The 13317-nt window shown below is 42.1% G+C and overlaps 1 protein-coding gene across 2 annotated transcripts in view; it reads right to left on the minus strand.

The window, feature by feature from the left end:
* Window positions 1–213: 213 nt before the first annotated feature.
* The window catches only part of LOC119464284 (kinesin-like protein KIF16B), a 55027-nt gene continuing 41923 nt past the window's right edge, over window positions 214–13317 (minus strand). For both annotated transcript variants that reach the window (XM_049656265.1, XM_049656264.1), the window contains 6 exons: window positions 13133–13275; window positions 12494–12571; window positions 10533–10584; window positions 9527–9655; window positions 8864–8956; window positions 214–7638 (listed from right to left, as the gene is read on the minus strand). In XM_049656265.1, coding sequence (XP_049512222.1) covers window positions 7402–7638; window positions 8864–8956; window positions 9527–9655; window positions 10533–10584; window positions 12494–12571; window positions 13133–13275 — 732 coding nt within the window. In that variant the 3' untranslated portion in view covers window positions 214–7401. The remainder of the gene's footprint in view (window positions 7639–8863; window positions 8957–9526; window positions 9656–10532; window positions 10585–12493; window positions 12572–13132; window positions 13276–13317) is intronic.

Here is a 13317-nt window from a genome sequence, read left to right on the forward strand (position 1 = left end):
ATATTAGGTAAAGAAAATGCATAAAATCAGAAATGAGATAAACAAAAATGGACTTCATATTTGAAGTCAGCACTTAACATTGCACATATTGAGAAGTTCTAAGCACCTTAAGCTGAATAACTAAGATTAAAAAAAAAAATTGTTGAAGACCGAGCACTCCCCCTAAATCTGAATTTTCAACAGCAGATGTTTAAGTCAAGCAGACACACATCGTAACAATGGAGGAACATTTATTGGCCATTCTGTAAAGAAACAGCCAACAGAAATGCATTTGTGATAAATAAATTGGCTCAGATCATACAAAGAACTCCACCACAGACAATTTCCATGCAGCCTTGACCGTAAAAAACATGACGTGTATTGAGCAACCTACAGAACCTACAGAATTTCGAGAAAACCTGCAGATTTAAGCCTGGCGTGTACATATTGATGTTGCTGAAATGCTGGAATACTGGACGCAGATGAGAACAGCTACTATGGTTGTGGCCTCCTGCAACACTTCGTTCAACGGGAACATGTTAGAAAAGTTGGCGCATAGCACAAATCTCCTTGCCGATAAGATCGAGAGCCAAGCGTACCTTATGGAGTTCACACCAATTCCAAGACCTTTCCCATAGTCATGAGAGAAGCTTTGCAAAAATTTGGTTGGGAACAGCCATAAAATTTCCTACAAATTTTACTAGAGGGAACTCTGGCACTGTGATGCAAAGCTGCCATGGGAATGGTGGATGGTAAATGAATTCCTCTAATCCTCATGCATACTCTTCTAAAGGCATAGAGGAAGACAATATGCATAACCATCGTGAATTTCTGCGTTTATAACGCAACATCTTATTGAAAACGATCAATTTACTAAGTCACAAAACTGCTTGAAGCCAGAAGGACTAAATTTAGTCAAATCCAAGTACTAACCATAATTTTTATTCTGGTTGAACCACCATACGTCCAGCCTTCGCAGACAATGGCTCCAGATCTCTCTAGTAATTGTTGTAGGAAGCTCTATGGAAACAGTATCACAAAATGCCACAATTAAATGCTGTTTACATCTGTGCCACTGGTATTCCAGCACTATGTTAATACGCACAGGTCAGGCCTAAGCTCTCTGCTGACGCAAGGCAAGCTATCTGTATGCCTATCTGCATGCCATTGCTAGTGCGAAGGCAAACAACTTGCTGCAGCCACCTTGCCTTTTTTTCCCTTGTGCAGCAGAACATGTTGATGGCTATGTGCACATTGTACAATGACATCTCACCATTTCCTATGCGCTTGGAACCTTGCAATGGAACTAGCCCTAGTTTTAATCTCCTTTATTTGTATTGCGAGCAGCTTGCATTGCCCTAAATACACCCAAATGAACCTGTCAACACAGACCACATGGAAGCATGTTTATGTACACACATACTGCAAGTGAAATAGCTATTGATGCATGTGACTCGCAAACAATCTCTAAAGCCAGTGACAATGCCACACTGTACGTCTGCAACTTTCAGAAGGACACAAAATCCTAAAGACGATTTAAATTTATACCCCTACATCTCGAGACACTTCATTTTAGCATCACTAAAATTGCTCTTATCACAAACATTTTTAGGGTTGGCTAAGGTGTGGTAATAAGGCACATACCTTTGATCAGACAAAACTGGTAGGCACACTGTGTATATATTATTGGCGCCATGAGCAACATCTGAACTGCATAAGCTTTGTGCACATATAAATGTCAAGTACAATGCCAGGACTTGCCGGGACTTGGCTACCTTAAGAAAACGGTTCGCACAAGCCACAGGAAATCCAGCAGAAGTACATCAAATCATGCTACAGCAAATGCTATACCATTATGGCATGATGTAGTGGTGAAATTTGGTGTCTTATCCACAGCCATACTCCATTCATTACTCTATTGAGACAGACAAAATTTTGTCTTCAAGTACAATAACACTGCCCTTGAAGACAATAACACTGCCCTTGAAGACAATAACACTGCCCTTAAAGACAATAACACTGCCCTTGAAGACAATAACACTGCCCTTGAAGACAATAACACTGCCCTTGAAGACAATAACACTGCCCTTGAAGACTGTTTTTTGCAAGAGTCATGGGCAATGTTTTTGTTTATACAGACAAGCAAGCAATGTTGCACTATCACTATCTGCACCAAGCATGCTTTTGCAAAGTAAGTGCAGTTACAGCTAAAAAGAGCAACAGTCAAAGCCAATGTTCTCAAAGGCCAAATGCAAGGAATTTTCACTTTGGCTAAATTGGTTACAAGTGAGCAGTATATTTTATTGAAGTAATTTTGGCAAAGCTGCAGTGCTGGCAGTTGTTCAGTTCCTCACTAACAATTCTTAAATAGCCCCCAAGCAGACAATGCGCGCACCTGGTGGCAGGGTGTCAGAACGAAATGTTTTTCTTTCTGGTTTTAGCTTCGTTCCACTGATAAATGTTCCGCTCCGGTTCTGCTCCGGAACGAAAAAAAAAAATGACCCGTAACAGTTCATAATGGTTTTGGTTCGCATGCAAAAATTTTCGAAGAAAAGTAACGATAAAAACGTAGCATTAATTTTTCTAAAAAAAAGTGAATTCTGAGATCATGAGCATGATCTCAGAAGCACCACGTCATCGAGTGTACTCGCCGTAATTTGAGACTGCTGTTCCGATAAAATTAACTTAAACGAACACAAGCGAAGTATAAAGTGCACCGAGCGGCAGGCTTAGATTAGTGGAGCGCTCGACAGGCTATCACTCGCACTCTGCCTGCCTGAGATACGCACCAATTCTAACATTGCCTGATGTCGGTTGATTCGGATTGCTGAATTTCCCCTTGAAACAAAAACCGATCAAAAACATTTTGGTTTCACTCCGAAACAAAATAATAAATAATGTTTCGGTTACGTTTTCGTTCGGGTCAAAAATATTGTCGCGTTTCGTTTTTCATTCCGTTCCGATAGATTGCCTGGTGGTTAGCAGATACGACACAGATCACAGACCGTGGCCTCTCGAGTTTTTCAGCATGCGGCAGGCATCTTCCTATCTTGGAGGTCATGGCAAGGAGCCACTCTGGTTCTCCACATTATGGTTTTGTGTCACTTCCGGTGAGTGGTAATGGTGGCCCTTTTTTTCTTTTTTTCCAGTTGCGATATTAAAAACGCCATTTCTTTGCTAGCTTGTTGTGATGCATACACTCGTATTTCAAAAATAAAAATTTGCACACTGCCTGACAACGATTTTTATGAGGTCAAAATTTTCTTGCAGTTGGCCTTCAAACTCACGTGAAAGAAGTCGCGAGAAATCAATACACAACAGCCGTCATGTGCATAACCGATGACAGAACTAAACACTTCAAACCGCAAAGGAGCTTCTGTAACTTTGTATGGCAGAAAGGTAATGTACAAATGGTCATATCTTCATGCATAGACAAAACAGGCTTCATATTAAAAAAAAAAACAACATTTGTACCAAAACAAAAAAAGAAAAAAAGGAAAAGGCACTTCCATATATTGCAGTGACAAAAGCTCATCAATTGTGCAAGCTCCAAAATTACTTGCTTAGCCACAGAAAGTCTCCAAAAGAAAGGTAATTGAAAACAAGCCTCTCGAGCAATCAGCAAAGTAAAATTTTCAGTGTCCTGGTAGGTGGGGTTTGAGGCGTTATGAAGCAACAACTGTGTTGATTCACTTTTGACAAATGCCAAAACCGCAACAATGTCTAATGACTAAACAAAAAACAAACATTTCTCAAATACTGACATTCACGGGCACTGATGCCATGCCAAGAGTGCACAGTGAGCGAGTATAGTCACAGTCTGTTGCTGTAGAAACTGAAGCCACTTGGATCAGTTATAGCATTTCCTACAGCCCAGCCAAATGTGAGCCCAGCCAAATGTGTAAACATTTGAACTGAGCTTTGCACATGTTCAGCCAAGTACGCTGAGGTGTGAAATTTGTCAGGTACGACATCTCAACATATCAGCACACAAGCAATGCAAGCGCTTTGTAACATAATAAGCTCTAAACAGTCTCATACACAAAACTACCAACACTAAAAACGCGTATGTGTGAAAACATTGGCAAAGAATGTGCATCAATCAAACATATTTAACTGTTTATAAACAAAAACGAGCTACAGTTTTCATGAGAACTGTAAGTACAAATTTAACAAAGTTACAGATTCCCCCTCAAAGGGACTAAATTTTCCATTTTACAAGGGCTCAACATTCACAAATAGTGGCAGTTGGTCAAATATGGTTACTTATTAAACAGTCAAACTTCAGCCAGAGAGTCCCACTAGTTAAAATAAATTTTTAGCGGCTAAGGCCAGGTGGAGACATATCTTCGGCAATCAAGATGTTGCGCAGTCGTTAAATGAACGCTTTTCCTCTTTTCTCATGTGCGCACTCACAAGAACAACAGTAGCAAAAAAAAAAAAAAAAGAGGGGCGGGGTGGTGTCTTCTCAATATAAATATAAACAAAACGCACACATTGTACACGAACTCGCACAGACGCAGCACAAAAAAAAAGGCATCATCAATAACACGTTGAACGAAACACATTGTTGACAAAACGCTGGAATGAGCAGATTTTTGTGCGCACGCCCCTCAAGAGGAGGCAGATCACTGTTCAGCGTCGCTCGTCCCCCATCATTGTGGAAATGGGGGCCACTCTTAGTATTGCCGAAACACAGTTCGATGACCAAGTGAATGACCAGGCAAATGTCCACAAGAATGTTCAAGAATAATGCTTTGTAAGAAAAGCTCTACATTGTGGCATGCAAGAAAGTGTCCCATGCTATTGACAAGCCTTAGCAAGCAGGTCTGCGGCATGCGGACGAGTCTGTGCATGGTGGCAAATGTGTGATAAAATTCATGCCAACCACAACATATATACGTTAGTGTGCCAGGCACATTGAAGCAAATTAACTTTACAATGCACCTACTAAAGTGCTGTGACAGGACTGGTGAGAGATAAGCTGTATGGTGACTTTTCTTTAGTTTCATGAAAAAAAAAAAAGCAAGCTTCGTCACTGCATTAGATTTTACAGTGGTTTTCTGCAAAGTGTGCACTAAAGTTTTGACTATACACCGTAAACTCTTGCGCTGTTTCCACTGGGTAACCTCGGCACCTGATATAGCAACTATGTCTCTCAGTGTGGTCTCATAAAAGTGTGAGCTCGTCACTCAATGACCACACAAATCTTACAAATGTAGTGAAGCAGCTAGTGACGTGGATTCAATAAAACAAAAATGACTAAAATGCGGCCTGGTATAACCACCTTGCGATTAGATACAATAGAGTATGCTGTTTTATACTACAACTGTAAAACCAAATATATGCAAAAGAGTTTCAGTTGCTTCAAGCTAATGCAAATTGCTATACGCTCCCTATTTTTAACATCCACTTTGAAGAACCTGCAGCATTTGCATAGATGAATGTATGAGATGAATATCTGGGCTGTGCTGAATCAAGCCTCTCCCATGTAAGATGAGCGGGTGCTTGTACGCCAGTAATATGGCCAAGTGAGAAAAACCTAAACATTATCATAACCTCTGCCAAGCACTATACAATGTACGAGATCAGGACTCCCCAGGAAATGTGTTGCGAGCTGCCATACGACAGCAGCGGACCTGTACTGCACTCCTTGGTGATTATGAGCTTACAACCTTCACTTCCTGCAACTAGTGAACCCAGGGCTTAAAGCTCACATGCTATAGTGTATATAACTACTTAAAGGAATTCTTGTGCGCACCAGATGTCTTTGTGCCGATGTGTTCCCACAATAGAAAGTGGAGTTTGAGTAAATAAATTCTGATGATGGGCATTCAAAGCACAGACAAATGCAAAAGACAAGGGATAATCTAGTATACACGAAATCTCTGTGGAAGCCGAGAAAGAAAAACAAAATAGAAAACTGTACAAGAGTGTTGCAACAAGCCCGACTCATTCGTAATAATAAAAAAGAAAAGGCACGCCCCACATTGTGCTTTCATGCAAAACGGTATAAGCTCCCCAAAAGTTAAAAATATCTATACAAATAGGGCAACCCAAGCATCCCCATGAAAGCTAGAAGGCAGAACGGTAAGACTTCCAGCAAGCTCCAAAATGGCTTAAAAAAAAAAAAATATCAAACCTAGAATAGTTGCAGATCTGAATCAGACTTGATGGTTGGGTGCATCATAAATAAGCTCGGCTTCAAGCTGCTGCCATGTCGTGGCCAAAGCTACATAACACATGGGAACAAAAACGTCGCAATGACTGTTGTTTGCACTCAAGTAAGCGGCAGAGCCCTTACACGGTGTACGACGACTTGCTCAGAAGGCTAGTGACAACTGCCAGATGATGCATTTGATAAAGGTTGCGGCAGCAGCTAACTTCGCTCCTTAATGCTCCCTACAACCTTCTCCAATGAGACAGACATGCAAGTAAAAACTGCCTTGCACTTTTTGCAGCATGCACAGATGCACTTTTGGGGCAGTTAATACTAGTCTCCTCTTGCAAAGTGGCACCAATATACAAGTGACGCTGCAGTAACAGGCACTACCATTTAAAAGCCAACACAGCAACAGTACTGCTCTTCAGGGCTACCACAAGCAAAAGCACCACGACTAAGGCTTCAGAAAAGCAGATGCAACAAAGCGGCTGATAAAAGAGGGCGCACTAGGTTACACTTTGTCAAGTGAGTATATGAAACAAAAGCTTGGCTCTCGGAAACACAGCCGGTCCTTGGCCACCAGGAAGGCCTCCTAACATTACCTCTTGCTGAACTCGCATAAGTTTGCCTCAAGGCAGACAGCGTTTAGGAACAGTTGTGACTTTACAAGAGTTGGGTGTGAACACACCCCCGCTCATTGCACACTGGTTTCTTAACACAGCAGAAAGCTTACCAAAGCTGCACCAATGCGCCATCTGAAATGGCACAGGCATGCTGTTGGTATAACAACCAATTTCATGGTTACATTGTCTTGGCCACGCTGAAAGCTTGCTGTTCAGTTTGTCGATGCAGCATCCTTTTAACAAATGACTCCAATCAGTCAACTTATGACATAACTTTTGCCTTGGCAAAAGAATGCTCGTAACCAGCAAACTCAATGCCATACCACTGTCTGGCTTGGAGGCCAACCTGTCGTGGAAGCACAGTAGTCCAACAACTCGGAAACGAGCTATACGATATCACAAGGACGAACCACGCGCGAGTGTGCTTTGCATGACAAATGATGCCAGCCGTGGTTAAAAACTACCCTATTTGCACATCCCTACTTGTCAAGCTCCTTTACCCGCACACCACATGTGAAGGCTCGCGATTGCAGATTCAAAATCACATTGCAAGGCATGGTGCGAATGATATCGTTGCACGAAACAGGCGGCACAAAGCATTAAGCTGTCTCCCGGGCTGTGCAAATGCTGTGGCCTTCAACCGGTGCTGTGCTTGCTCGTCTCGAAGCATCCTTTTCGGAAGAACGGTGCAAACTCCCACATGTGCTGTTTGCAGAGGCCCTGCACTGTTCGGTGCAAGGGACAGGACAAGTCGCGACGGCACTTGTTGACGAGCTCAATCAGGTAAACCTCCAGCAGCTTGCGTCGTTCCTCCACCAGTCGCTGCGACTTGTTGCCGAAGAGCAGCTTTGGGGGGAAGTATGGTAGCATCACCTGCCACAGAATTAGAACAAAGAGACGATTTAAAAATGAAATACTCAAGGAGAATAGCATAAGATGACGTGGAGGAGGCCACAGCAAAGAAATCGTTTTCCACTGGTCGATATGAAATCACAATTAAATTATTTCAACCTCCTGGGAATCCTTAATGATAATTTAAATTTAAGTACCATACTTTCCGGAGCATACTTCACGAACTATACAAGTTTTTAAGTTGAAATTTCTCGGGGTGCGGACTACACGATTCTATTTCTTAAGATTGGAGGCGCACTTGAAGATAAAAAAGCCAGACTGCGCCTGTGAACTTTTTTCCGTGCTAAATCGCATAGCAAAGTCAGCTCCGCAATGAACGTCACTGCACACGAGCAATATTTCCAGCTCAATCAGGCAGCTCGGGAGATTGTTAAGAGTGTATGAAATGTATGCCACAACATATGAAACACCGTGACAACATGCAAGTGAATGTGCAATAGGCTATACTGCCTTGTTCAAGCTCAGTGTAGGCGACCATGCGCAAGGAACTAACGATTATGAAGGTGATAAAGGCATTGAGGAGCCATCCGTTGAGTCCAAATGGCATCTGCGACGAGAGCAATTTTGACGTCTGAGTACGTCTGACTCCTCTATACAGTCTAATAAAGGACACAGGCTTTTACTGGTGGATAATAAAAAATTTTCTTTACCTACTGTTTACTGGTTGCAGACAAGTTAAAATGCCCAATTTCTCTCGAAGTTCGTCCCTACGGACTATACAGCGGACACAGATTATCTAAGAAAAACTTTATTTTAAGCGCAAATTGGCCCCTGCGGACTATACACCAGTGCGGACTATAGACCGGAAAATACCGGTACATGAACATTCTTGCATTCTTCCCTTGTTAGAATACAGCCACCATGGTTGAGAAATGAACCCATGACTTCGTGGTCTGCAGTGGCACACCATAGCCACCAAGATGTCTCGGCAAGTCAACATGAAATGCATTTGCATTTTTGAGAAAAATGCTAAAAATTACATCCTCACGAAAATCCGGCCACTTATACAGTATTTAGCAACGACAGATAGCTTGCTGAATGTACTTAGTACTAAGCACAAGTGTGAAAGACAACTGAGCAGGTGCTCCCCTCGTACTACAATAATCAGTTCAAATGGTCAAAAACCAATGGCGCTGAAGTTGCTGCAAGGAGAACAACCACGGCCTTCTTTCCCATGCGGTCTCACCTTGTGTCCATACTTTAACTTCATGTAGTCATGGAGCTCTCGAAACCGCTTGTATCGCCGATACAAGGTCCAGCTGTCATCCATGACTACTACCTGGAAAAGAAATACAAGCACACATTTACACACACACACAAAAAAAAAAGAGGTTCAATGGTCATGCTTTATGTCTCTAAGCTGTAACGCGGCTACGAGATATTCCACAGCAAGGAAAAGGGGGGGGGGGGGGGGGTTGCCCTAGGTTAGTTTTGCTTCCCTGAGGTTCTTTGACAATCCCCCAGTGCTTGACATACGAACATTTCTGCATTTTGCCCCCATCATAATGCAGCCCCTGACAGACGAAAGGCCCGTTCTGAAATTCATTTCAATGCTCTTAATTTTTATGACACTATATGAAGGAGAAACAGCCACGAGAACATCAAAGGAATAAATAGGACACATGGCAGAATCTTCCATGAAACATTCAACGGCAATGAAAAGCCTGATAAGTTAAAGTAAGGGGTGCTTAACCAAGGACAGACAGGGTAAAATGAATGTGTGCCAGCAGGCATGTGTGGTGGTGTGGTGCATGTGTGGTGTGTGGTGCATATGCAACAAGCACCACACCAATGTACCACCTGCTTCAAGAGGCAAGAGCCAAAACTATTTTTGCAGAGCGATTTTTACCTTGACTTCATACTCAATGTGAGCATTAGATCCACTTCCTCGCAACGTGTAGGACGGAATAGATATTCTGATGGGGCACTCCTCCGTGCCTCGCTCGAATGACAGGTAGGGGTGCGTTGGGAGAATGGGCTGCAAGGAGGCAGACAAGGTTGCCAGATGTTATAAACCTAATCTTGTTTCAGCCTAAGACACTCTTGAGGGCAATTCCATAACGCCACTCCTACAACCTCATGTTTACGTTGATAATGAGGATCATATTTACAGGCATCAGCACTAAATTAGGTAGGTAGCGAGGTGCACATGCGTGCACAGATTGCACTCAGTATCATTGTACTATTCTGGCTTGTACTGTAGCACTGTTCCCTGTATACATAATAAATACTTAACCATCTCGCTTAGATTCTGACTTTGGTGTTGATATCAAGGGACTGTGCTGTGGAGAGACATGCACAAGGAGCACACACAACAGTCATAAAAGAGTGGATCCCTTTGTGCATTTTCCTCTGCCTGATAACATTTTGTTCCATTACTAGCACAACATATAGAATTCATGCTATGTGAGATCACATATTGCAATTTAATAGGCAACTAGCCTGAGGCACTTTTCTAATGTGCATGTTCAAACACTTTGTCTGTTCAGCATCTACATGTTTTGCAAAAGTCCCAAAAGGTTGAACACGTGTGCTCCGAGAATAATCTAGCCTTGTGACTTTTGACTGACCCTATGGCACCTATAAAGATAATTCTAATAAGAAAACAGGGAACATGTCCATCCATGCATTGATAATAACAACAGTTCTACGTTACCTCTAACAAAGAGCTCACCAAAAATGTCCTGAACTTTTAAAGCAGCATGCGAAAGATGCAATCAACTCGCATAGAAGTGCTCTTTGAATGATTTTTAATTAATGCAGAAGGTGCCCTCAAATCGAAGATACCTATTACTTGCTCCCTCAACAAAGAAAAAGCGTGCATGAATGAACACACACACACAAAACAAACTCACCAGAGATCGAGATGTGATGTTTTGTCTCCTTCCAGGCAGAGTGGAAGAATTGCTGTTAGTGAGAAGCAAACACCACGTTTTAATCAAGAAAAATTTGAATAAGCACGTAAGCCATTCTTCTGTGCTTTCGAATATCAAATCACTTAAAATCCAATGTTATCAATAAGGCACTGAGAATACAGTAGAAAAGTGATTACACGACAGGACTACAATGGCATTGCATTTACAAAGCAAGTACAGTACAGTTTCGTTCATTCCAACTGTGGTTAATTCAATTTTTCGGTTAATTCGATCCTGACCGAATGTCCCGGCCGGTTCCCATGCATCTCTATTGGTCCAAACGTTCGTTACTTTGATCCTAAAATTGGCCTGTGCCGGGTGATTCCACCTTGGCCAGTCAGCACACAAGTGCCAGACCCCGATGGTGACCCCAATAGAGACCCCTTTAGTGGCAGCACATCTTGGCGGAGTTTAGCGGACAGTGAATGTGTTGAACACATGTAAAAAAAAAAAAAAAATCTACCATTGAAAGCACCTGTTTTGAGCCTGCCCTAGGAGGACTTCCAAACGATAACCGTAGCTCCCAATGTCTGATTATGGTATTCACCTGATATTAACATGCACTTTTTTTTTCAAGAAAATTGGACCGGAAATTGCCAGCATGGTGCAATCGGACACAAAACCGAAACTGCCTCTGCCACGTTCGTATGCTTTACCGCATAACACAGATGTATTGCGGCGAAGCTGACTAAATACCGTGCGGTGAAGCTGATTTTAGGAAACTGGCCACCAATGTGCAACGCATTAGACCATTGCCCATTTTTCTTGCTAAAGGATCAGGTGCACATCAGATTTACACTATGTTTAGGAGATTTAATGTAATTTCTACTTTAGTTTTCTACTTCGGGCACATAGAAAGTCGGCGCACATTTTCTTCTGGAGTGTGTTAGAATAGGGCAAGTACTGCCATATCTATGAATCAGCGGCATGCTCTGGCATTTTTTGTGAATCTTGTTTAACTTGAACCGCGGAATAAATCAATCCATTTCTGCGGTCCCATCAGGGTCGAATTAAAGGAAGACGACTGTATTGCCACCTTAAACCCCATCTCAGCTCTCATTCCAAAAGCTCACTCTCTTTCCACAATCCTTTATTGCACATGTGTATAGGAGCCACATAATCTTTTGTGGGCAACAAAACAAGCTTCAACCATTCCATCCTATAATGGAAAGTCTGTTTAGTCCCCCAAGTGACTGCTAGTGTACGGTTTCTTTCATGCGGTGCCAAATTTTGCTTCTGACAAAAACCAATGAAATGTGAGGACACATTGTCGAACCTCTATAATGAAGTCAAATCCAAGAGAAAAACTTTCGATATTTCTGGCACTCGTTATAAACGTACATATTGATATTTTAAAAAACAAGAAGAAATCTCAATTAGACTTGTGCTAAAGAAAAGCAAGTGTTATGCCTAAGACTTTGCCAGCGGTTTGCCATGATGATGCATGGCATATGAATGTGAATGACGCTGAACTAAAAATGCACTTTGCATCGCCATAAACATGCAACCATGTGGTCGGTGTGACCACAGGGATCAGAGCACTGGCTTGCCGACTGTGAACCAGCCAAGCAAAGCCACTGGCCAAAATGCGCATGGGTCCAGAATGTCATTTTAACTTGCTTTCACTGAATATATGACGTTTTTCCATGAGAATACACACTTCGACCTATGAGTAAACAAATATTGATTTCGATGTAACCGTTACTGCCTTAGATCTACCTTTTTCGGTTTCATTATAGCAGTAAAATACTCACTGAAATAAAGTATGGCCAATGAAATTTTATATTTAGTTTGTTAAACCAGATAATTTGCTATATCCATGTTCATTATATATCAACATTCGATTGTACATGCATGGCCAAACAATGGCAACGTCTGAAAGCGAAAGGACCAGAACATACCCATCACAGGGCAGCGGATGCAGGCCTGAGTTATGTCTCTTCAGGTCTTCTGCCTTTTCCTTAATGAGCTCCAGTAATCTGAAACAGCGTGCTTTCTCCATAAGTGACATGCAGTACTATATACAGTATGTTTCAGCAAATGTGCACAGCAGTGTTCTTTGTACATGATACAACATTATGTGCATGGTGGAAAGCTACTTTGACCAAGGACATGTTTTTAAGTGCAATCGACTGGCACATACAATTGAATATCTTCTGAAAGAAAAAGAAGAAAAGAGAAAAGATCAGTATCCAGCCGATAATTGGAATTTACCTTTTCAAAAGCTTCCACCTTGTGGAGAGAGAGAGGAGAGAGAGAGAAAACATTTATTAAAATAAAGGGGAGCTGCAGGGTCCTCTGACGGGCCCTGGGTGTGGGTTGAATCCCGCAGAAATGACTTGGCAACTAAAATTGATGTGTACCAAATACCCAATACGTGCACACAGAATTTGTCGCCTACTTCAACTACAATAACTATGTCTTGCCATCAGCTGCTGATCTGACATGTTTGATGGCTGTCTACATCTCTCTGTGATATCCAGTCAAGAGCCCATAAATAAAGTGATAACGACAATGATATCGGAATCTCATTCACTCACTCCTCCTGATGCTTGAATTCCATCTCCCTGAGCTGCTTCAGGCAGACATTGTCAGCTTCTCCCCGCTCAGAATCAAATGCTTTCCGCCGTTCCTCAAGCTCCTTCTCAATGACCAAGTACTTCTCCTCAAGACCAGATAGATCCTGAAATAATAATAAAAAAACAAGGTCAACACCAACGCCAAC

The sequence above is a fragment of the Dermacentor silvarum genome, chromosome 9, assembly GCF_013339745.2.
Source record: "Dermacentor silvarum isolate Dsil-2018 chromosome 9, BIME_Dsil_1.4, whole genome shotgun sequence".
Classification (NCBI taxonomy): Eukaryota; Metazoa; Arthropoda; class Arachnida; order Ixodida; family Ixodidae; genus Dermacentor; species Dermacentor silvarum.